This window comes from Pinus tabuliformis, chromosome 1_1 (assembly GCF_031772625.1).
Source record: "Pinus tabuliformis cultivar Carrire ecotype Pingquan chromosome 1_1, CPIR1, whole genome shotgun sequence".
In the NCBI taxonomy this organism is placed as follows: domain Eukaryota; kingdom Viridiplantae; phylum Streptophyta; class Pinopsida; order Pinales; family Pinaceae; genus Pinus; species Pinus tabuliformis.
The window spans coordinates 100,663,180-100,689,867 of record NC_142297.1 but is presented as its reverse complement, the minus strand read 5'-3'; the positions used below and the strand labels follow the sequence as shown (position 1 = coordinate 100,689,867).

General features: G+C 41.1%; 1 protein-coding gene across 6 annotated transcripts in view; it reads right to left on the bottom strand.

The window, feature by feature from the left end:
• Positions 1–26,688, bottom strand: part of LOC149211846 (carboxyl-terminal-processing peptidase 2, chloroplastic-like) — a 300,395-nt gene that overhangs the window by 226,108 nt on the left and 47,599 nt on the right. For all 6 annotated transcript variants that reach the window (XR_016250727.1, XM_089391605.1, XM_089391606.1 and 3 more), the window contains exon 2: positions 11,197–11,566. Coding sequence is in view for 5 of the 6 variants with exons in the window: in XM_089391605.1 (XP_089247731.1) it covers positions 11,197–11,566 (370 nt within the window). In the remaining variant the exon portion in view is untranslated. The remainder of the gene's footprint in view (positions 1–11,196; positions 11,567–26,688) is intronic.

Here is a 26,688-nt window from a genome sequence, read left to right as displayed (position 1 = left end):
TGGTGCTGCAAACACAATGGGACAACATGGTAATCACGGTGCAATAAGCACATTGGGACATCAGTATGGTAAGCAAGGTGCAGCAAGCACATGGTGGCAAGCATGTTGCAACAAGCACATTGGGACAACAATGGTACATGATGCAGTATAGTGATGGGTACAACCATGATGGGATGCAGCATAGTAATGATGGGTGCAGCATGGTGCAGCATGATGATGAGGAGCAGCACAATGATAGGTGTCGCATGGTGATGGAGTCACAGGGGAGAATCAGTTGAAGCAACATGTCTTCAACCGAGTTCAGCTACTTCATGTATCATCTACTTCAATGTTTTTAAAACCGGAACCGGTGACCGAACCTGTCCACCTAATGAACCGGTTTACCGACTGAAACCGGTCTAACTGGGACTAGTTTGGTCTAAATGAATCGGTTTTAGACAAATACATTATATTTTTATTTTTAATGAAACAAAACTATTTTTATGATTTAAAACCATGATTCCAAGCCAATAGAGACAAAATATGCAAATTTTGCTCATTTATATACCATGTAAAGGTGAATATATCGAAATGGCACCAAGTGCAATAATATCATCGACAAAATAGCAAAATACATAAGCAATGAGGCTCTAAATGGCCTATAAAGTCCAAAAACAACACTGCAAGCTATGAGGCCATTGGCCTACTACAAGTCTACAGTGTACACATGACCAATCATCAAGTTCATCACCACTACTAGCCACAAGATCATCATCAGGAGCTACATAGACATCATCTGGTTCAAAGTCTGAGGATGCCTCAGCCTGATCTGCAACCTCAGTAGCAATGCCACCAATAACAATAGAAGTGGACCTAATGGAAGCATGAGTTTGTCGACCTGCACGACTAGTGCCTTCCATTGGTTCTTTGACTTTCCTTGATGCCGCTACTGATCCTGGTTCTGATGCCGCTACTGAATCTGCTTCATCCCCCGCTAAAGCTATGTCGATATCAAAATCAACCTCAAACACAGGATCTTTAGTCTCCTCCACCCTTTCTAATGTTGGATCAATATCGTCCAACACAATGGGATCTAGATCAGGGGATTTGTTCATCATTTGGTTCCTCCTCAGTCGAAGGTTGTATTGCATGAAAACAAGATCATTTAACCGTTCTTGTTCCTTAAAGGCCTACAGAGGGTGTTTTTGGAGGGAAAGCACCCTTAATTTCCCTCTAAAACCCCTAAACTACCTTGGAAAAGCCGCAATGTAGGTCCTCAGTGGGCATGGCAGGTAACCAACAGGTTAGGACCGATTAGGGCCAAATTATTGCCACAGCGCCTCCTTAACCGGGTTTTTCAGCCGTTTCCAACCGCCGGTGGCCCTACTGACCGGCCAGTTAGATCAATAACCGGTTAGCTAGGCCAGTTTTTAAAACTATGATCTACTTAGAGATGATCTATGCTCTTGTTTAGATAAGTCAAAGTGTTGACTTCTGTTGTATATGTATTATCTCTCTCTCTCTCTCTCTCTCTCTCTCTCTCTCTCTACTGAACTATTGAAGAAAATATACGAAGAATTGATCAAGGGTTTCCCCACATTGGGGTTTGTCCCTAGCTAGTGCCACATCTTGTGTCCTCTTGTCTTGGCTTGTCTTCTGTGATCTATGTTTATGTTCTATCTGCAATTTACTTTAATGCTGATGTGATTGCTAATCTGGAAAAGATATTGAGCTAACTGTGAAAATTGAAATAAATTGCTCTAAGCATAGAACATACCTAAAATTAACATGGTATCAGAGGTGAGGTGAAGACAATGTCTAAGCAAGAGTGAAAGAGCAATCACCAAAGACAGTTGGGAAAGGACAAAAGGATCAACGGATTCCTCATCCCTCTTCAAATTCACCAAGGGTTAAGTCGAAGCAGAGAATATTATCAGAATGGCGCAACGGAAAGTTCTGATGGCCTACCTAAAGATCACTTCAATGGGAAGTCCAGATCCAAGGGTGGAATGAAAGGCAGATGCCTTGGTTGAAATAAGTTCGGCCATTATGCAAAGGAGTGTCCAAGGTAGGGACACATCACTTAATGATGATAAACAATCATTCCAGGGACATCTTCAATGATCAGAGGAATGACGAGTAATGCAGGTCATCAAGGAAACGGCCGAATCTTCAGAGAAAGCAAGGAAGTCCAGGTATGAAGAATAGAATGTTGTTTCTAATAAGATAAAGAAGCATTATCTTGTACTAGCCCTCTCCTTCAAATTCTTTGGGAATTTGGTTTATTAATTGTAGTGCTTCAAGGCACTCCATCGGATAGAAGGGTGCTCCCTCTCTAATTTGGTAGAGATGGAAACATTCGTGGGATTATACTTGGAGCCGATGCCACCTATCCCGAAAAGGGTGTTACCCCTCAATTGAATGAGGGTAACTCGATTCATTTACATAATCTCTTTTATGTACCTGATCAAAAGAAGAACCTGGTGTCCATTTCGGCAATGGAAGTCAAAGGTTTCAAGGTGGCATTCATCGATGGAAAGGTATGTGTTTGAAAATAGAATTTCCAAAGATGCTTTTACTCATGGGTTCAAGATTGGCAATTTGTATCAAGTTGCAGGATGGTCCATTGGGGACCATGTCAGTTGACACATCTCATCTATAGCACTAGAGGTCTACTTATGGGGCCTTACCCGATGTGAGTCAGATGGTGACAGGGATGCCTAAATTCAAGAAGAGCATGAAGGTACATGTCTGAGATGTACCGAAGGAAAATCCTACAAGGGGACCATTCTCCTCATGTAGCAGGTCCTCAAGTTTGGAACAACACAAGGGGCTTGAGATTCATGATCGAGTGTGCAGGTGGAAGAAAGCCCTCTATGGCTTGAAGCAAAACACCCCTGGCTTAATATGAGAGGATTGATAGCTGTCTGATGAAGCTAAGATTCACGAGTGAAGTCGATCCAAACTATTGCTTGAAGGTTGTGGATGATAGACCTCTCATACCGGGACCTTCTGAGGAAAACCTATTTCTGACATGTGCAAACCCTCTCATTTGCAGAAATAAGAGGGAGTTGGATTCCATATGTGGAATGGTAAACTGCAAGCCCCTTACTACCTCGAGGATCTTAACTTTCAAAAGTTATATGGTAGTGATGCCGGACCAGATTTGGGAAATGCCTCTGAGTCTCATAAACTTATTCGCATTAATGTTCTTGGTGAACTTCCGTCTGGATATATGTTTTGCAGTTAGCATGTTGGGCTCATATTTTGGTTGAGCCTCACTAGATTGGTGCCAAGAATCTTCTGAGATATCTTGTTGGGCATGGAATCCCCCCAAGGCATGTTTTGGGGCTTAAAGCCCAAGTTTTGACCGAATCTTTTGTAAAAGCTCCGCGAATTGCAGGCGCGGGGCGCGAAAGTATAATAGAGTCACAGGGTTGTCCACCCTAGTTTTTGTAATGTAATGTCGGCTGGATAGACCTACCCATGGTCCGCGGACCATGGGATTGTATAAATAGAGCGAGGCTCTAAGTGTAAAAGATAACTAATAGAAGAAAAGCATGAGAAGTCTAAGTGATTGAGTCGAAGTGTAAAGTGTGTCTATGGGTCATAGAGTAGGAGAAGGCTCTGCAGCTGAGTGCGCAGAGGCCTAGTAGTCCGCAGCTGAGTGCGCGGACCCTTGCAGCTAAGTGCGCAGGGCAGGTCGAGTCTGTAACCATTGGGAGAATCAATAAAGAGAAGTTTTGCTATAATTTTGTGTATATTTTCTTGGTTTAATGCATGATTGGATATAATTTGCAAGTATACTGTTTATTTACTATGCGATCGTGTATGAATGTTTTGTATTGCTAATTATAACTTAAGACATTCAAGTAGGCAAAGGTAATTAATTAACACTGGAAGATAAGTAAGATCTCGAGTAATAGCGCAGAGCGCGGCACAACCCCTGGTTAGGGCTATGCGAAGGCAGTGTATCAGGCCGCGAGGAACGGGAAGTGCGCGAAGCAACCTGCACACAGGAACAAACAAAGAACCAATCGTACCTCTCAAACATCTCAAGGGTGCGGAAACCTGGTTCTAGCACCCTCCCATACTACTTCGGGTGAGACCTTAGTCCATGCTCTGCGGACTGTTACCAAAAGGGCCAGTAGTACTGGGACTTGTTTGGCTAATTAACTCCGAACCTGCGTCAGGCCCCAACAAGCCAACATATCTTCGGGACAGAATCTCTCATGGATTGAGATACACTACCGGAAATGTGAAGCTGCATGATTATTCGAATGTTGACTGGGCAGGCAGTGTGGAGGATTGCTAGAGCACTTCTTAGTGCTAGTTCTCTTTGGATTCTGCTTCAATATCATGGATGAGCAGGAAGCAGAAATCGGTTGCTATAAGCACCGCCGAGACCGAATACATAGCTACGAGTATGATCTCGTGTGAAGCTGCCTGGTTCCAGAAGCTCTTCAGTGAGATGTTTGTACAGATGATGAATGCCACTGTGATTCTCTATGATAACCAGGGGGGATTCGATTGTTGAGGAATCTCGTATTCGATGATTGCTCCAGCAGATAGACATCAGATACTACCTTATCTGGGATATGGTAAGTTGATGAGCGAGGAGGCTCCATCGCATTGAGACTGATGTACAGGTCGCAGACATTTTGTCAAAGCCCCGGGGAAAGGTCAAATTTGTGACTTTCCCGAACGACTTGGAGTCGTTGAGAGACCTTCGTATAAGGGTCTTGCATGTTGCATGCATTGAGCTCTGGGGGCTTGGGGTACTTACTGGAGCAACACACGACCATAGGGCGACTCACCCTCCCCTAATGGTGCACTATGTACATGGTGAATAGCTCAGCCTTCCCCTGTGATACCCTGAGGCAACTTTGGGATAGGATGATTCGTTCTCCTGTGAGCCAGGATGATTCGTTCTCCTGTGAGCCAGGATGATTCGTTCTCTTGTGGGACAGGATGATTAGTTCTCCTGTCAAGGCATCCTACCCATGCAATCTGGGACTCATGGGAAGTACCTCTCATCTGATCTATTAGCAGGGAAATGGGGTTAGGGACCATAGTAGTATTATCGATGGACGCATCGTTGTATCTACCGTACTCGCTATGCTAGAATGACCTCCAACTGATCTGGGATCAGTATGAGTGGTTTGAGACACTCTCTTGTGATATTGATCTGGGATCAGTATGAGTGGTTTGAGACACTCTCTTGTGATATTGATCTGGGATCAATAAAACTGACTTCGGGTCAGTAAAAGTGGTATGAGACATTCTCGATCAATTTTTCTTCTTCATGGTTCAGTGAAGCAGAGCTCAGCAGAGCAAAGCAACGCAGAGCTCAGCAGAGCAGAACTGAGCAGAGCAGAGCAGTGTAAGGCACTGATGGCAGAGATAGTACAGTCGGACATATGGATCAGCGGATGGAGTTCTCCCTAGTTGAGAGGGAGTGTTAAAATTGGCAACTAGGGCCAAACTCCATGTGGGTCATCTTCTTTATGGCAGCTGATATTTTTCTTGGATCCCTCTCATCGAGAGGTGTAGGATTGATCTAAATATCATCCGATACCGATAAGTATTCATGGAGTTATGAATTTATTTGTGTTATAGGACAATTCGTCAAGGTCGGCCAGCAACAAAATAACCCCCACATGTGGTCAACGTTGTAGTATAAAAGGAGATGACTTGAGAGTCATTTTACACACACTTCTCTCTTGATTTCTCTCCACTTGTCTTGGGTTTTAGTGTGAGAGAAATCTAGGAAGAAGAAGCCCTAGACGTTGGAGGAAAGGAGGTTGCCCTAGTCGCAGCAAATAAGACAGGCCAGTGAAGCTATGGAAGGGATCTACGTTGACCTAAAGGAGCTCATGGAAGAAGTTTAACACAGCTATGGAGGAGGCTTTAACAATCCCTAGCCGCAGTCCTAAAGCAGCCCTAACGCTATCCTAAATCTACCCTAACCTGGCTAATCTAAAGCCTATTCATTCTGCCTTGAACGCGGGTCTATCCTTCCCTAGCCGTAGGCCCCTGATGCCCTAGCCGCGGGCCACTTCAAGTGACCGAATTGTTGGATGGAGAGCCAAGGATTTAGGGTCAAGAGGGCTGGTTGCAAGGCCAAGTAGATGAGAAACTAAACGCTGAAAATTAAGTGACTGTTTGGGCACGTTGAGGAGATCAAAAGCTACAGCAAGCATGGTGTTGCAAAATTGGGACAGCAACATGGTACAACAATGCAAATTGGGAGAGCAAGCATGGTGCTGCAAAATTGGGACAGCAACATGGTACAGCAATGCAAATTGGGACAGCAAGCATGGTGCTGCAAATTGGGACAGCACCATGGTACATCAATGCTTCAATGGGTCAGCAACAAGCATGGTGTTGCAAACACAATGGGACAACATGGTAAGCATGGTGCTGCAAACACAATGGGACAGCATGGCAAGCATGGTGCAGTATGCACATTGGGACATCAGTATGGTAAGCAAGGTGCAGCAAGCACATGGTGGCAAGCATGGTGCAACAAGCACATTGGGACAACAATGGTACATGATGCAGTATAGTGATGGGTATAACCATGGTTGGTAAAGCATGATGGGATGCAACATAGTAATGATGGGTGCAGCATGGTGCAGCACAATGAGGTGCAGCATGATGATGAGCAGCACAATGATAGGTGCCGCATGGTGATGGAGTCACCGGGGAGAATCAGTTGAAACAACATGTCTTCAACTTAGTTCAGCGACCTCATGTATCATCTACTTAGAGATGATCTATGCTCTTATTTAGATAAGTCAAAGTGTTGACTTTTGTTGTATATGTACTATCTCTCTCTCTCTCTGCTGAACTATTGAAGAAAATATAAAAAGAATTGATCAAGGGTTTCCCCACAATGGGGTTTGTCCCTGGCTAGTGCCACATCTTGTGTCCTCTTGTTTTGGCTTGTCTTCTGCGATCTATGTTTATGTTCTATCTGCAATTTACTTTAATGCTGATGTTATTGCTAATCTAGAAAAGACATTGAGCTAACTGCAAAAATTGAAATAAATTGCTCTAAGCATAGAACATATTTAAAATTAACATTTTGAGGCATTGGTCTATACTTTGAATACATCATTGAATAATGCTCATATATTATATGTTTGTTAATATCTTGGAGTCAAGTTATCTTTGATAAGCATCTCCCTCTAACTTTAGTCTCCTAGAAATTCACTTTTCCTTTATTAACTTTCCATTAGGGAGCACCCCCCTTAGATTTAACTAGGAGAGCTTAAATGGAGAGAGTTGGGAATAGGCGACATCCTCATCTCTTAGTTTTTCCACCAAGCCACACCTTGTGGGCTTAAGAGCTTTTTCTCACTAACTTAGGTGTGTGTGTGCTAGGCAGCAACAACAGACCACAATCATGCAAAGGCGAGAAAATAAAAACAAAAGCGAGTTGAAGTAAATCGTTCAAAGTTCAGACAATTGAAGAGAAAACAAATTTTAGGTCGAATTTTGAGTTGGGGACCGAAGATTGGTTTGAAGATAAAGCAAAAGTAATTAAAAAAAAAGTGGTGCTCACTATGGTGGCTAATAGCCACAAACCAGCGACCAACCCAGTCAACTAACCATCCGCAAGAGAACCAAGCCACAAGGAAGGGAGAGGAGTTCAGGGCAAAGAATAGAGGGGTTGACACATGTGCAGTGAACAACCATCGGAAGATAGGTTGACGCAAGTGGAAGAAAGTGTTACCTGCTCATATGCACATGGCAATAAATGAAGACCCCATTGCCCAATGGATAAGGCACTTGCAAAACTTTTGAAGGTCAAAAGACTAGTAGGGCATTTTTGCCCCTTCTTTGTGATATCCCCAATTTTGATTTTTTTTATTTAACAGGATTAACTAAGTTTATCGGGGAAGTGCTAAGCATAGCAAAATTTTGAAATCTCAGCATCGGAGACGTTTTTGGTACATGGGACTTAGGAGAAATCGAAAACTTCAATATTAGTGGAATATGGGGGCCACCCCTCATGGAATATGCACCCTTGGAGGAAAAATCGATTTTATGGAAAGGAGGTTGAAATATTTGGATGAGGGACCCACAAGGAAAGGTGAGGCAACAATTACAAAATAGAGGGTTAAAGGCAGCATTAGGCACTTTTTGGATAATTTGACATTTACACATTGTTGCTCTAGTTGTTCAGCTGAGTCACAAGTGTTGTTTAGCACCAGAGGTTTCCAAGGGGAAATCTCACCCTCTTCTTCGGTGGACCACAAGTGCCACCCTAGGGAGGTATTGTCACGACTTTGTGGAGACTTGGGGGACCAGTCTCAGGTGGTACGACTTGCCTTAGCTTTAGCCTGGATGCAGAAGAAGAACCACAGTTCTTGGGTGAAGTGGGGTACTGAAATTAGAGGCTATACCATTACTGGGCAATTCCTTGTCCAAATTGCAGGTGAAGGAAGAGAATTTATGGGAGTTGAGAGTGCCCTTCTCAGTAAGACAAATTTCTTTGGTTGGGCCTGCATAGACTTGTCCCAGGACTGTGCAGGGATTGGGGGAGTTGATTGTGGGGAGGCTTGATAGAAGGATTTAGGAGCTGAGTTGCTGGGATTTTATTTGGAGGGCCATTGGAGGAGGATAGTTATATTTTGGAGAGAAAAGATTGATAGGAGCAGCCACAGTAACAGAATTCGAATTTGGTAGAGGGCCAAATTGTGAAAAGTCAAATTTTGAAGTTTAGAACCAAGGGAAACCCTTTCTAGGTTTTTTTGGGTTTTTGACAAGGATCCCACATCTAAAGTTTTAGAATTTTCTGAGCACCGTAAGTGGGGTTTTCAGCGGTATCTTTGCAGCAGACAGTGTAGAATTGTTGGGGATTGTATAGTGCCTTTGGGGGTCGATTTTAGGAAGTCCAAATCAGGCCAAACCATTTCTAGGGTTTTGCGGGTTTTGGCCAAGGAGTTTGTGGCTGAAGTTTCATCACTTTTTGAGCGTCGGAGGCGAGGTGGTTTCTTGCAGCTCATTTCCAGCCAACAGTTGTAGTCACTGGGACACAGCGCAGAGCATTAGAGGAGCAGTTCTTTCCAGCATTGAGATTATTATTTGATACCTGGGTTCTGTCAAGCTTGCCCTTGAGGCAAGCCCAAGTGCATTTTCCGCACTATTGTACTTGTTCCACTCCATTAATAAAATGCCTCAGCAAAGCAGTTTTTGGTGCAATTTCATGCACTGATTCATGTGTTTGACTTTCATGGTTTTTATGTCTGTTTTCTTTGTTATTCACTGTAAAGATTCCCTAGGAATATTACATTCTTCTCTCTCCTCTTCTACTTTCTTCTATGCAAATTTTGAACACTAGCATGATGAACTTATGTAACAGACTTGCACAACTTGGGACCTGGTTACTAAAGGAGTCCACTCTAAAGTGTTTGTTTCACTTGACTAATTATTTTCATTTTTTAGCGACAAATGATTAGTCAAGTTCTTTCACTCATAACATCCAAAGTTGGAGTGTGTCTTAGTAACTAGGTCTTAAGTATGTTTCCAAGCCGAGGTTCAACGTATATTACTATGCTAGGTCATATCCAGAGTCTTACAAAAATTTTCTAGGTATTTGTAAGATTTTTTAAATATAATTAAAAATTTCCACAAGATAGGATTTTTAATTAATTTTGTATGTAATAATGTAAAAAGTGGTACTAGGAAATGTTGGTGGCATGTGAGTACTCAAAATTCATGCTCAAAGCACTAACATTATCCTAATACCCACTTTGGGGTCCAAAATTATAATTATTTCCTCATGAAAACTCACTTTTACTCATAAAAGTGAAAAAAAGAGACAAGAAAATTGGAAAATAAATAAATTTGGGACAAATTAAATTAGTGTTCCCAGTCAAAGAAGGTCACCATAATAATGCGGGATGACAAGGAAATTGAAAGTTGAGTTTAATGCTGAGTCATAGGCCACCTAGGAAGGCTGAATTCAATGCTACTTGGGAGGACGAATTAACAGCTGTTACAGCCAGCATGGAGGCTGAGTTCAGTTATCTATAGCAGCTCAAGTTAGCCATTGGTTGAGGTGGCAATGAGGGAGATAACTCTCACTTTGATCACACTTGGCAGCCCTTCAATACACTGCCACTACAGCAGCTCCCACACAAGTCCCAAATCTGAAATTTCAAGATTGTCAAGGGGAAAATCCTCACTCAAAATCCTCCAACAGCTTGACAAGGGATCTACCAATGAAAGGACAAGATAGTATACGACCAACACTAAAGAAGTATTCTAACACTTAATGCATTTCAAAATATATACCACAAGGATTCAAAGAGAAGGCACTTATCAAATTGACACAGAAAAGCTTTGATTCAATGGCATCCATCCATTTGCATAAGCATAGACATAGACAAAATCTCCAAGAGGACACTCTAATTAACGATTCATAGCATCAACCAAAGAGTAGACAGAGTTTTTTCCATAAGCTTCTAGCAAACTTCGCAATCGAAAGTGTTTCTCTTATATAAAAAAGAGTTCTAACAGCCTTCTCAATGGCAAAATAATTTAATCCTAGATCTAGCCTAGAAAATCATAAAGAACCATTATCTTCTCGATTAACCATTGAGATATGATCAACAATATCATACAATATGAGGTGGTTATGCCACCTGTACAAACATGTCCACAATGACTGAGGAAGGAGTCAAAAGGACCTCTGTAACCTCCTCAAACCAAGCAAACAACCTCAACCACGAAGTCATCCTCCTCAAAATGGTTAGGCCACACATGTGGCACATGCCGGCTTTGTAAAGCAGGTGACTCCATAAAAGGCTCAACAAAGTGTGATGGCACATCCTCCAAGGTGCAACGACCTCCATAAAGCATGCAAGAGACCCATATTAAGTGCCGAGAGGAAACAAATCATTCAAAATGCAAACCTTTTTTAGAGCAAAACATGAGGAAATGTTTTTGCTTCAAGAGATTTAAGCCCTCACAATGCTTGATAAATCCCAAGTTAAAATGGATCTATGCTTACTAGGAACATTTTTTAGCCATCGATCTACAAGTGTGGTGTATGAATGGCATGAAGGCTCGAGTCTTGATTCAAGTAGTCCTATTATATTATAAATATCTATGTTCTTTACTGCCGGATTTGATGATAAAAAGCTTCTTCCAATTAAAAATAAAGAAAGAAAACAAGATATGTATATGTCAATGCTTACTTACTAGATGCATTTTTGTTCATATTTACAGGGATTGACATCATGAATACAAGAGCAATGGCTGATCCAATGAGGAAAATAGAACACCTCCTTTTTAACTTTTTTCTCCATCTTTCCACTTGTGCAGATTTTTCTGGGTGAATAACACATTCCAATTTATTTAAAGTGAATGGAAAGAAATGCGAACACTGAACAACTCTGTCTGATTGATTCTGAAGTTCTGAAAAATGAGAGATGTTCTCTGGTAAGACTCCGCTTGTTATCTTCACCCCATTGCCATTTCTTAGTTGCAATGTAATTTTTTTCCTATCAAATGAAAAATGGCTCCACAAATGTTTCCTTACCATACATTTTTTACACTTTGACAACAATATCTGCAGAACAATAACACAAATTCCATAAATAAGAGGAAATAAGGTAGCATTTATATCAGCTAGAGAATGAAAGGAAATGAAAATATAAGATGTCAATCTTATGCTGTCTTTCCATTGCATTTCTTTGATAGAACTTTAAGAAAAGGAAATCTATTATTTTACAATCCAATAACTTCAAAAAAAAAAATTTCTTTGAAATAGTTATTTGTTAAAAAAGTAGTGTTTATATTAAAAGTAGAGTTTATATCAGCTAGGGAATGAAAGGAAATGAAATATAAGATGTCAATCTTATGCTGTCTTTCCATTGTATTTATTTGCTACAACTTTAAGAAAAGGAAATCTATTATTTTACAATCCAATAACTTCAAACTTGTTTTTTGCTTTGAAAAATAGCTATTCGTAAAAAAACACAAAGGTGCTTTTAATCGATCCATTGTCATACACAGCCACCAATTAGTAAAAGCCAAACAATGCCTACTGACAGGAACTGCAACAGCCAAAGATGCTTTACATAGGGGTAATCAGGCAAGATAGCAAAATATACAAGCTAAATAACAGTAAACTGCAGAACTGAGTGCCGATAGCTTCAGTTGCATAACACACACACTCCACCTTTAATCCCTAACGGGCAGGTTGTTTTGGAATTTGATAGAACTTTTAGAGGGAACCAAGGAAAAGTCAAGAGCAAAAGAGTTATAAAAGAAGATGATGAAAGTGCATAGATTCCTTACTCATTAGAAATTAGGCATTGCCAGTAATAATGAAGTAGAAATTATAACCTTTGTTGAGGACCTCCACCTATGTGTAAAGGTCAAAATAAGTAAGCTTATAGTTCTAAGGGATCCATTTTGGAGCCTGTTACCTGCTCATATGCACATGGCAGGGAACGAAGACCCCATTGCCTAATGGACAAGGAACTTATCAAATTTTTTGAAGATCAGAAAACCAGCAGGGCATTTCTGCCCCTTCCTCTCTCTCTTCTACTTTCTTCTCTCAAATTCCATACCCCCACAAGGGAATTGTAATAAATGAACGCTAGCATGGTGAACTTATGTAACAGACTCAGGCGATTTGGGATCAGGTTACTAAGTGAGTCCACTCTACAGTGTTTTTTTACTTTAATAATTTTTGCTCTTCAGCAATAAATCACTAATCAAGTTTTTCACTCACATACCTCCAAAGCTATAGTGTGGCTTATCAATTGGGTCTTGAATGTGTCTTAATGTCTAGGGTTGATGTATATTACCATGCTAGGTCCTATCTGAAGTATTACGGAATTTGATAAAGTCTTTCTAGGATTTTGTAATTAATTAAAAACTCCTGCAAGACAGGATCTTTAATTAAATTCCTACGTAATAATGAAAATAAATGGCACCAGGAAATGTTGGTGACATGTAAGAGCTTGAAATTCATGCTCAGAACGCCAACATTATCCTAAGACCTATTTTGGGGGTCAAAAAATTATTATTTCCCCTTGAAAACCCACTTCCTCTGATAAAAGTGGAGAAAAAGACAATAAAATGCAAAAAATTAATAATGGGATATATCTTTAAACATGTTTTCCAAGTCGAAGGGGCCAAATAAAGTGACATGGCAATAAAGTGAAGTCAAAGAAGCAGTTTGAGGCTGATTTGGCAGCCACCTTGACAGGTCAAGTTCATGGCCAAGTGAGGACGCATTTGACGGTCAGTTAGAGGGGCCGAATTAGCTGACATCAGCAGACCGAGATCCTCATGCTACAGCCACGAATTTGCTATCTGTTTGAGGATGATTAGATGGGGAATATGTGGCAGATACGGAGTTATCTCCCTCTTGAGGTTTCCTCCTTCTACACATGTACACTCAGCCAGCAGTTACACAGGCCCACGCATTCTCCTTAGTAACTCTGGCAGCTTTGGAGTCCACACGCAGGTCTGTTAAAGACACATGTTTGCACACAAATTTGAGTGGGAGTTCAAGCCCGAGTTCAATGGGACTTGTCTCCCCCTTCACCTCAGTCAGTTTTACACCTGGCCAGCTAGAAGATACGTTGATCCTCACTCGGAATTCACTGGAACAGTTGGCAGATCAGGTGCTGCCAGTCTGGAGACCAGCGCTGCCACCTACAGCAGTCTTTGGCTAGTCACTCAAACACCTGGAGGAATTCGACCTCCTCGGGATTATCATCAGTTTGCCACTTCTTTCATCTCTCTTGCAGTGGGATTCTCCCCAAAATTTGTATAAATAAGTCCCATTGGCTCTCATTCTTCAAAAGTTGGAAAGCTTGAGGCTTGGGTACACTATCAATTTGTATTTGCTCATTGTTATAATAAGAAAGTTTTTGAAGGTTCCATATTGGTGTTGTCTTGGTGATCTTCTTCTTAAAGTAAATCTATGCTGGTTTAAATTCTTCCTTTGCTTTCCTTTAGTAGATTTAGGCCCAAATAGGGGCAGTATTGTCTAAGGGAAGGATAGACAAGTATTTGTTATCCTTTAATGGTTTTGCAATTAGATTTAATGATATTATGTACTTGTGAAAAGCATAGTTATTCTTCTTGCAAGTTATTTCCTAAAGTTTACTAACAGTTTGAGCAAGTATTTTGAGTTATAGTACAGGTTACCTTCAAGGGTTCATCATTGGCAAATCTTCGGCTAGATCAACCAACTTCAAGCTCCAAGGAAGTCACAATTTCGCCATACTTAGGGGCTGCCAAAGAGATCCAAAAGAAGGGCTTCCAAACAAGCCCAACACCTCTTCTTCGTTCCTCAAATTTATAAGCATTTCTCTTGGTTACTTTGTTCATGAGCTTATTGATTATCTAGCATTCTAAAGCTATTTAGTGCATGTCCTAACAGCCACAAATCAGCCAAGAAGAGCTGATTTAACTCAGCTATTCTTGGCTGCCCTTGAGAAGGATTTCACTTATTTGTTTTAGAGTCTGCTTGCAATTTACTTTAATCAAGTTTTGCTACTAATATTGCAGATGTCCAAAGTCATCATGGCATCCTTCACTTCGCCATTTTGCTAATCTATTTTGCAGGACATTAATTTCAAGAAGGAAGATTGGTGGATTTGCTAAAACTTTGAGGCTTGAGGCACCTAAAGGACCATCCTTTGGACAATCAATACTAACCACCACTTGCCTCCTCGACTTTGAACCTTTTTTGTAAAGGAGTTCCCTTTTGGGTTTGCCCAAAGGACAATTGTAACTTTTATGTAATTCCAATTTCCAAAATTTTTTAGAGAGTATTACTTTCCTCTTTTCTTGAAAGGAGAGTTTATTGTAAACTTTTCTCCCTAAGTCTTTCAATCCCTTTCAAAAGGGGTTCATTTTGTAACCCTTTCAAGATCTCTTCTAATTTGCAAGTATTTGGAGAAGGACATTTTGATCCCTTTGAGGGTCTTTTGTTGTAAGCTCTTGTCCCAAACTTTTCTTCAAATCCCTTCTCTAAAATGGATCCATTGTAACATCATATATCTACATCCCTCATCTTATAAATGGGATCTAATAAAAATATTACTTTTGCTTGGGAGTCATGGGATTTTTCCTCTAGGCATCCCCCCCCTCCCCCTTTTTGCGGAAGTCTCTCATGTGATGCTTGAGAGATTTCATTTGTGTTGCTAAAATTAAGTTGAATAGCCTAATAATACTAAGTAGATAGCTAATTCTCATTTTTTGTATCCAAGTTTCTTTTAAGCAATTTTCAATTTTCTATTCAACTTAGCTGAACTTGCAATTCATTTTTTTATGTGATCATTTCTTCCTCCATTACATCATCTAATTTAGCTTGATATCCATTTATTTTGCTTTGCATTTCAAGCATTACTTTACTTTGCAAGCAACTCTCTAGATTAGAAAACAATCTTTCAATGGTTGGTTTTCCATTTTTGCAATAATTAATTTACATCCAGCATTGTTGGTTAAAGTAGCAACTTAGGGACGCTTCTCCCCCTATTGACTCCTTATTCTAGGATCAAGGCCCCGACAAGGATAAGGTCTGGGGAAGACGTTCATTTTAAACTTGTTTATAGCTTTCAACTAATCAAGCTAATATAACTTAAAATAAACAAAGAGCATTTTCACTACATCTATCTTTCCCAATTGATACTTGAACATGTTGAAGAAAGTGTAACTAGGTTCAGTCTTCATAGTGACATGATCTTTGTATTTGATGTAATAAAAGGCAATAAATTGTTTTTGTAATCTTGCTACATGGGTTTCATGAGCAAGAAATGTCTCTAGGTAAAATACTTCTTCTTGATGTCTTTAGGATTTATTTAAGTGTCAAAGAGTCATGTCATGTGTATAGAAACTCTTCATGAATTCATGTAAATATGTACAAGTCTTCAAAGTTGTGTAACAACCCTCCAAGACCAAGATCATGCCTCAAAGCAAGCCTGTCAAATTCTGCAAGCAAAACGATAAGGGTATGGTCATGTCGGCTCCAAATAAATGAATTAAATAAATACATGTCATGTCGACTTGAAGCAATAGTCACGTCGGTTCATATATGGAAGCCTCACCACTATAAATACTCATGAAGGGTCAGCGCAATTACACCAAGAGATAGAATGTGTATGCCTTTGAAATCTCGCATGAAAGAGTCGCAGTTAAGGAGCAGGTTATTGGGTGAAGATGCCACAGACTAGGAGGAACATAATTTGCATTTTATCTCTTTTCGAGTGTCTAAGGAGCAACAGATCCGCATTTCTCTGTGGATAGATCTAGGGTTCAGCTACCTCCTTGGATGGGTATAAGGAGCAGCAGAACCTAGATCATCTTCCTCTCGGCATACCTGTGATGTCTAGGATGGATAAGAGTACAGGGAGCGTGTGATCTGGGCACTCAAGTGAAGTGATGATTCTCGGCATGAGGACGCAGTCACTATGAATAGAATACCCTCGGCCTTCACACATACTATGATATACCTGTAGCAGCCTCGACACAATGTATTGCAGTAGTTAGGGTTACATAAAGATGATCTATACTATCTCGATGAGTTTCTATGATGGTAGAAACCCTCGGCAGACCTATGAGAAGAGACATACAGTCTCATTGGTTACCACAACATTCAGATTGAATATGATGTAGTCTTGACGTGCTACAAAGAGCAGTAATCACAACAGCTATAGATATTGATCTAATAGATCAGTGATCTCAGTTTCGGTGTAATGAAAAGGAGCAGCCTCGTCATGATGAGAAAGGAGCAATGTCAAGGTCTTGGTGTCTCAAAATGATATCATAACCTTGATGAAGGCAACAGCAGTAAAGAAGATCTTAATGAAGCAATCATGGTGCAGCAGTGACCTAGTTGGATGAGCAGCAAGATGATGATCTCAGCAGTGCTCGAGGAAGAAGATTGATGGCTTGGTCTTGGAGAGGCAAGTTGTGTCAAGGTTCATGGTCTTGGTATTCATCAATGGAATCTCTATAAGAAGAATTTTGCATGGGTTTTTGTTAAATTAAAGTATGTTCTATGCTTAGAGCAGTTTACTTATTTTTCTTATTATTATCCACAAATTAGCGATCACACATACATTAAGTAAAATGCAGATAGAACATTAAATGATCAACAGAAAACAAGCCAAGACAAGAGACAAAAGATGTGGCAGCCAGCCAAGGACAAACACCAATGCAGGGAAACCCTTTGATCAAATCTTATTTTATCTTCAATAGTTCAGCAGAGAGAAATAGTACAAAATCTGAATTCTGTAATTTTATATCAGCAGCAGCAAACCCTAGATCAGCAAAGTCAAACTTGGTCAAACTAGTTGAAATTGACCTCTAAAATACTTGGTCAATTTCCGATCAACTTGTCCTCGAACAACCTAAAGAAACAGCCCTTGAACAGCCCCAAAAGTTCAATCAATTTGCAGATTTCTGAAGTCAACGTACAACCCTAAACTAGGGCAATCAACACCGATCAAACTAGAGGTCAGATCACCTCGATTTTCATGCCAAAAATTGTGGCCTGCCTAGGAGAGCCAACCACACCCAATCCGCACTTCTAGACGGTCAACGCTTGGTCAACGTTGGTCAAAGAAATGACCTGCTGTCCTAGCGTCCTTCTTTCTGCGTCTTCCTTGCCCTAGGACGTCTTTCTTTCAGCCACACGTGTGAGAGAGAGAGAGGCTCCTTTTATGCATAGGAGAGAGAGAGAGAAGATGAGTGAATGAGTTGTCCAAATGAGGAGTCTCCTTGTATTTATATGCAAACGTTGAGTGTGAATAGACGTGACTGTTGGGCTTCTGAGCCTACATAAGTTTGTTGGTCGACCTTGACAATTTGTCCATAATCAAAATAAATTCATATCTCCATAAATATATATCGGAATCGGATGATCTTTAGATCAATCCTACACCTCTCGATGAGAGGAATCTAGGAAAAATATCAGAAGCCATAAATAAGGTGATCCACATGGAGTTTGGCCCTAGTTGCCAATTTTAACACTCCCTCTCAACTAGGGAGAACTTCATCTGCAATCTGTCGGACTGTCGTTGCTATCCATCCATCAAATGCACTGTCCTGTACAGCTTGACCCCACTCTGCTCTGCTCTGTTCTGCTTTGCTCGAACTATGAAGAAGAAGAAATGATCGAGGATGTATCATACCATCCTCCACTGACCAGAAGTCGGTCTCAGAGTGTGAAACACTCTCACTAATCCCAGATCAGTGTCATTGATCCCAGATCAATATCATTGATCCCAGATCAATGGAGGTCATCCTAGCATAGGGAGTATGGTAGATACAGCGATGCATCCATCGATATTACTACTATGGTCCCTATCCTCATTTCCCTGCTCATTGATCAGATGAAAGGTACTTCCCATGAGTCCCAGACTGCATGGGTAGGATGCCTCGACAGTAGAACTAATCATCCTGTCCACAGGAGAATGAATCATCCTATCCAGTGGATGCCACGGAGAACTAATCATCCTGCTCCACAGTCGCCACAGAGAACAAATCATCCTGGCCCACAGGAGAGCTAATCATCCTGTTCCACAGTCGCCACGGGGTGTCACACAGGAAGGTTGAACCTTTACCCAGAGCTCAATTCATCATACTCGACCCTCATAAGAGGGTCTCTGAACGACACCAAGTCGTTCTCGGAAAGTCAGGAATTTGACCTTTCCTAGGGGCTTTGTCAAAATGTCGGCGTCCTGTTCATCTGTATCGATATGTTGGAGACTTATTGCTCCTCATTGCACCATATCTCGAATATAGTGGTATCATGAAATATGGGATTCTCTGATAAACGGATCCCGCTCTTGTTGTCACACAAAATCACGGTGGTATCCAATGTAAAACCAAACAGCTCACTGAAGAGCTTTCGCAACCAGACTGCCTCACAGGAGGCCATGCTAGCAGCTATGTACTCTGCCTCGGTAGTGCTTAAAGCCACCGACTTCTGCTTCCTGCTCATCCAGGATATCGAGGCAGATCCCAAAGAGAAACAGCACCTGGAAGTGCTCTTTCGGTCCACCACACTACCTGCCCAATAAGCGTCAGTATACCCAAGTAGTCTCACATTTCCAGCAGTGTATCTCAACCCACGAGTGATCGTGCCACGAAGATATTTCAACAGATTCTTGGCACCAATCCAATGTGAGTGGTGAGGCTCAACCATATGTTGACTCAATGTGTTGACTGCAAAGCATATATCCAGACGGGAGTTCACCAAGAACATTAATGCTCCGATGAGTTGACGATACTCGGTAGCATTTCGTAAAACAGGTCCGGCAGCACTACCGCTTAACTTCTTGAAGTCAAGCTCCATCGGGGTAGTTACGGGCTTGCAGTCCACCATGTCGAATCTCTCCAATATCTTCACCACATATTTTCCTTGAGATAGGAAAATCTCCCCTGGTTTCTGCCAGACTTCCAGTCCTAGGAAATAGTGCATAAGTCCTAGGTCTTTCATCTCGAACTCAGAAGCCAGCTCCCTCTTACATTCGTGAATGAGAGGGTCTGCACCTGTTAGAAAGAGGTCGTCAACATATAGCACCAATATGAGAGGCTTGTCATCTATAACCTTAAAGTAAAGGTTAGGGTTGGCTTCACTCCTAGTGAATCCCAGCTTCATCAAGTAGCTATTGATCCTCTCATACCATGCTCGGGGTGCTTGCTTTAGCCCATAGAGGGCCTTCTTCAACCTGCACACATGAGATTCTCGATCATAAATTTCAAATCCTTCGGGTTGCTCCACATAGACCTCCTCTTTGATCGAACCATGTAAGAACGCAGTCTTGACATCCATCTGATGTAGGTTCCATCCTTGCGAAGCAGCAAGGGCTATGATCGAGCAGATGGTGGTATATCAGGCAACAGGTGCAAATATCTCGTCATAGTCTATACCTTCCTTCTGGGAGAAGCCACGAGCGACAAAACGAGCCTTATACTTTTCCGCACTTCCATCAACTGCATGCTTTATCTTGTAAAGCCATTTTGAAGTGACAATTGCTTTGTCCTGGGGTCTGGGGACCACATCCCAAACATCGTTTTTCATAATGGACTCATATTCCTCGGTCATAGCATCCTTCCATACTTGATGCTTAACAACATCTGTGAATGACGAAGGCTCATTTTGGATGATCGTGCTCATGATGGTCAGGTATCCCTGATACCTGTTCGGCTTCTTACTTTCACAAAAGATTCCTCTGGGTGCAATGTGTCCTTCAGCATCATCAAGTGTCCCCCTAAGCCATGAAGACCTCTTCCTAGAATAGGAAGGCTCTTGTGGAGGAGTATCAATAGGATCCATAGGTTCTTCCACATCGGGCATTGTCTCATCTTCCGTTTCCTTCAGTTCCCCAGTGTCAGCTTCTTTATATCTCCTTAAAGTAGGAAGATTGTCTACTTTGCTAAGAGCCATATCTTCTTCAAAGGTGGCATCATGACTAATCTCGACTTCCCTTTGACTAGCTACATAGATTCTATAGCCCTTAGTATTTTCGCTATAGCCCACGAAGATTCCTTTCTTTCCAAATGCACCCAATTTATTCCTTTTCTCTTTCGGCACATGAAAATATACAAGGCTTCCAAAAATTCTAAAATGAGATACGTCAGGTTTCTTACCGATGAACATTTCTTCGGGAGTGTTGGAACCCAATGCTTGATGAGGGCATCGGTTTTGTATATATACGGCGATATTTGCAGCTTTGACCCATAGAAACTTTGGAAGTCTTTGATCATGGGGCATAGCACGGACAGCTTCCACAATTGTACGATTCTTCCTTTCTGCCACACCATTCTGCTGAGGAGTATATGGTGTAGTAGTCTCCCTCTTAATGCCAACCTCTTTGCAAAATTCATGAAACTCATTGGATTCATATTCAGTCCCATTATCAGTCCTTAAGGTCTTGATCTTCTTTTCAGTTTGATTCTCGATCAAGGCTTTGAAGTGCCGAAACCAGGAGAACACTTCATCCTTCTTTTTCAAGAAGTATATCTAAGTCTTGTGAGAATAATCATCTGTAAAAATGAGGTAATATAAGTATCCTCCCAAGGAGTTCACAGGCATCATACCAGATATGTCTGAGTGAACCAACTGCAATATATCAAAGGTCTTGCTTTGGCTTGAGGGGAATGGTCCACTTTTGAGCTTTCCTTCGGCACATGCTGGACATACACCTTCTTGCTCTAATCTGAACTCGGGCATCCCAGTCACCATTTTCCTTACATCGAGTAGAGCTTTATAATGAAGGTGATTAAACCTCCGATGCCATAGTTCGGACTGAAGAGATGTGTCACAAGACATGACACCCAGCGGACTTCCTCCGACCTGATATAATGAATCAACTCGAAACCTAAGAGTAAAAGCATCTTTAAAGTTCTTTTTCCATACACGTACCTTGCCATTGTTGAAGGCCACCTTGTAGCCTTTGTCTTCCATTGTCGAAATGGACACCACGTTCTTTTTGAGATCAGGTACATATAATACATCTTGTAAGTGGACGGTATTACCCTGATTCAATTGAAGAGTGACATTTCCTACGCCTTTCACAGGATATTTTGAATTATCTCCGAGAACAATTTCCAGGTTGGTTTCCTTCTCTATCATATTATAGAGAGCTTCTTTGTAACCAGTGAAGTGCCTTAAAGCACCACTATCAATAAGCCAATTTCCCAGCGAGTCCGGGGGAGCAGTAGTAGATAGAGCTGCTGGTAGATAATATTCATCTTGCTTATTGTTAACAGTGTTAGATTCATACCTGGAATTTCTTGCCTTCTTGAATGGTTGTCCTCTTCCTTGATTTCCGGCACTTCTTTTACCTCTGCCATTTGACCTGTCATTCCTTTGATTGCCAAGAGAGGGATTTTGATCATCGTCCCGGTGTGAGTCCCTTTTATCAAGGCACTCCCTTGCATAGTGACCAATTTTATTGCAATTGTAACATCATCCTTTTCTTCCACCCTTTGGTCCAACCTTTCCTTTGAATTTAGCCCCGGAATTGTTTCTTCTTTTAGTATGAGAAGAAAAGGCAGAGGGATGACCTTTAAGTATGGGCATTTCTTGCTCTTCCATCCTCGTTTCTTCTTGAATGCATCTGGCCATTAATTCCTCAAATCCAGGAATTACATTATTGTTGAGAAGAGTAGTCCTGAATATATACCATTCAGATGGTAGTCCTCCAAGAGTTGTGAGTGTCATTTCCCTGTCAGGAATTACTTCCCCAATAGATAGGAGATCGTTCTTGATCTCGGTGATCCTTAAGAAATATGCTTGCATACTCTCATCTTTGCCCTTCTTAATTTCCTTTAGCGTGTTTCTAAGAAACAATACTTGATTTGCATCATTAACTTTAAATAAACTCACCAATCTATCGTAGATTTCCTTGGAGGTGTTTAGCTCGAAAACATAGGCCACCAAGCGATTGTCAATAGAGTCCCGAATGATCTTCCTTGCTTTGACTTCTCCCTTGGTCCATTTGTTCCTAGCAGCAGCGGATGCATCTGATGGAGGCTCAACAATTTCGCCTCTCACATGGTCCAACACTTCCTGTTCTTCTAATGTTAGATCGAGAGACATCTTCCATCCGTGATAGTCAGACTTCTCACAGAGTTTGTCTTCAGCAGGGAAGTGTGTTGAGGACCCCATGATTTATTTCAGATATCCTTGCCAACCTTCTCTTCGATGATTGCTCTTGCTCTTGCTCTTGCTTGGGCTTTGTCTTCACCTCAGCTCTAATACCATGTTAAATTTAGGTATGTTCTATGCTTAGAGCAGTTTACTTATTTTTCTTCTTATTATCCACAGATTAGCAATCACACATACATTAAGTAAAGTGCAGATAGAACATTAAATGATCAACAGAAACAAGCCAAGACAAGAGACACAAGATGTGGCAGCTAGCCAAGGACAAATCCCAATGCGGGGAAACCCTTTGATCAAATCTTCTTTTATCTTCAATAGTTCAGCAGAGAGAAATAGTACAAAATCTGAATTCTGTAATTTTATATCAGCAGCAGCAAACCCTAGATCAGCAAAGTCAAACTTGGTCAAACTAGTTGAAATTGACCTCTAAAATACTTGGTCAATTTCCAATCAACTTGTCCTCAAACAGCCTGAAGAAACAGCCCTTGAACAGCCCCAAAAGTTCAATCAATTTGCAGATTTCTGAAGTCAACTTGCAGCCCTAAACTAGGGCAGTCAACACCGGTCAAACCAGAGGTCAGATCACTTAGATTTTCGTGCCAAAAATTGTAGCCTGCCTAGGAGAAGCAACCACACCCAATCTGCACTTCTGGATGGTCAACGCTTGGTCAACGTTGGTCAAAGAGATGACCTGTTGTCCTAGCATCCTCCTTTCTGCGTCTTCCTTGCCCTAGGACATCTTCCTTTCAGCCACACGTGTGAGAGAGAGAGAGGCTCCTTTTATGCGTAGGAGAGAGAGAGAAGATGAGTGAATGAATTGTCCAAATGAGGAGGAGTCTCCTTGTATTTATATGCAAACGTTGAGTGTGAATAGATGTGACTGTTGGGCTTCTGAGTCTACGTAAGTTTGTTGGCCGACCTTGACAATTTGTTCATAATCAAAATAAATTCATATCTCCATAAATATATATCAAAATTGGATGATCTTTAAATCAATCCTACACCTCTCGATGAGAGGAATCTAGGAAAAATATTAGAAGCCATAAATAAGGTGATCCACATGGAGTTTGGCCCTAGTTGCCAATTTTAACAGTTTTCCTCTCCAAGAGGGAGAGGTTTTGGCCCTGGCCGAAAGCCAAAACATTTGTGTTCTTGTCTCTTTTTGTTTTTGAGCTAAGATAAATTGTCTAAACACTTCACAAATTGTTATCATGTAACGAAGAATCAATGTAACTATGCCTGCCCTAGATTCTTCAACATGGTATCAGAGGGAGGTTCAGAAGTCAAAAAGAGGGCAGAAAAGAGACATGCAAACATCAAAATTCAAGCATAGCAAACTGAAGAATATCAATAACTATACCTTGATCAAACCTAGATCAAAAGGGTCAGTCTTCAACAGCAATATGTAAACACAAGGATGGCTGATCAAGGAGACAATCTATAACATCAAGATCTTATAGACAACACCGTATCAAAGAAGATCAAAGTACAATAAGCAGTCCACAACTACAGTCATCTACAGCAAGGGTTTTGGAAGTCTGAAGTCAAAGTCTGGTCTATAGCAACAGCTTTGGTGTCTCTCACAATCCACATCATGGCATGATCTCAACATTACAGTGATAGATCCTTTCAAAGAACAACTCGGATTCCCACTCAAAGAAGCAGATCATCTACAGCATGATTTGTATGGACGGTACTCAATAGAGAATGAAGGTACTTAACACTAAGTAATGGGTCTCTATATCATGGCAAGCAATCACAAGACAATGCTGAATAAACTCCTTATGTAGCCCAAATACAGATGGCTCGAAGGCAAAGGAGGCAATCTGTATATCAAAGATCTCAGTCGAAGGAAGCACCAATATGTCTACTCCAACTACTATCAAGGGTAAGATTTCATCTTGACAATCAAGTAATTACCTGTTTCATTTTATAATCAAATTTGGTTTTATGACTTCATGATTGCAAGAAGACCTATATACTGGAATCTGGATAGCTCATCAAAGGTTCTTGCATGGAATGAGAAGGATTGTCACAATCCTTAGAGAAGTCAGTACATCAAAGTCTCCGTTGAATTCAAGAGAACTCTTAGGGTTCTATAAAGTAAGAAAGGGGACATAAGAAGGAAACATGAAATACTAGAGGATATACTCTCTGGAATACAGTGCAGAAGGTGCCAAGGAATGAAGAAATGTCTTCATGAGATCTCAACTGAAAGATCTGGGAAAATGATGAACATCAACAGACAATCATCATTGATAAGCAAAGTGGCAAATGTCTATGAACAAGAAGGTCACCTCAATCAACGATCTGTGGTCTCTATGTCAAATAGAGAAAGGCAAGTTGAAAGGACACAAATAAGTCAAGGAAGGTTGACAAGACAGAATAACACTATGGAAGAGGAACTCATATCGCTGGAAGGATGGAGGAAGTTGAAGAAAGATCAGAGAAAGAGGGAATGATAGATCTCCATTATGAATGAGATGGTGTCCCTCTCAAAAAGGATCCTATTAGAAGCCCTTGCAGTTATGACAGTGGTAAGAAGATGCACCGTGGCATCATGGAAACAAGAGCTCGTATGGAATCATGAAGAACATAGCTCTTGGGAATCTCCTTGGACATTAAAAGGAAAAAGGAAGAAGTCATCCAGGTTAGAGGAAACATTTGCCAGATGGAGACATACTAGATCCTGAAGGATCTCTGATAGAAACCTTAGCAGAGGATCTCCTAGTCCGGGAAGGCAGCAAATGTTTCATCAGGATTTCCAACTTATGAAAATCATGAGACAAAGGACTGATGACATGATGAAGCAGATCAAGGGATTGAAGATCTGTTCAATCAAGAAAGCTGCTGAAAGTAGCCTGAAGGGAAAATGAGGTATGTATGCTTATATTTGTATTTGATATCATAATGTCATGATATATGGTTGCAGGTAAAATGGATCGGGCATGATCAAAAGGGAAAGGATCTCTTCCTCTGAAAGGATGCAGAAAGACAGAAGTCAAACTAGATGAAATCAACATAATATGTCCTCATAATGTAGTATGAGGTAGTTGAAGACCATTGAAGAACTCTAAGAGCTCCTAGGAATGAAGGATGTGAGGATGGAAGAGATCGTGAATTATGCAACCATGATGGAGGCAATCAACATCCAGAGGATCAGGAAGTCTTGACCAGGAAATCTCCCGGAATAATGTGAAGACTCTAATGGAAGTCTGAAAAGATGAAGACCCTTGACAACAGATAACATTGGGAGATGTGTCAACATATATGCAAGATGATTGATACCTACAAGAAGATGTCACTAGAAAAAGGCCACCACCAAAAGGTAATATGTGATTTGTTTTTGGTGTCTGACCTCTTGGAAAATTCTGGGTATGTGTGCAGTGTCAAGGAAAGGAGAGTTGTGAAGGACGTCACAACTATGTACCTTGTGATCCAGAGCAATCACTGTTGAAGGAAAGTAAAGACAGATGAGCTTATGAAGGAAGCCCCAGATGTAAAGCCAAGGAGGATACTTTTCAGAAAAGAAGGAATGACATGACAAAGGAAAGTGATGGATGGCTGAACCCTACATGTAAAGAAATTGATGACATCGAAGTCTTGAATCGTCAGTCAACTAGAAGACCCTATAAAGCACTGATGATAGAGTCCCTAGGTGCGAGGGAGCTTTGGGAAGTTCCTATGAGCAAAGGAACTCGAGCAAGTTTCTGAGTAAAGAGAAACTTGGAACTCTTCCTGGTTAAGAGGGAGAGTTAGACACGACATTCTTGTCTTCAGTTCGAAAGAAAGAATGGAGGATTGTGTAATCATCTAGCATCCAACACTCTTTGAGGATGTAGTAGGGCATCCAAGATAAGAGTGGGCAAGAGGACCGATATTCTTCAGGGCTGGGAACCCAAGATGAGAATAGTCCAAGTAGGGCATACTCAGAGAACACCCGAGTGGGTATGACCCTAAGAGAGACAATGATGATGTGTGTCTATCAATCATTGGTCTCGCCAACATTGTGTGCTCTGATCTAAGTGAGAGATAGAGTTGTTAGT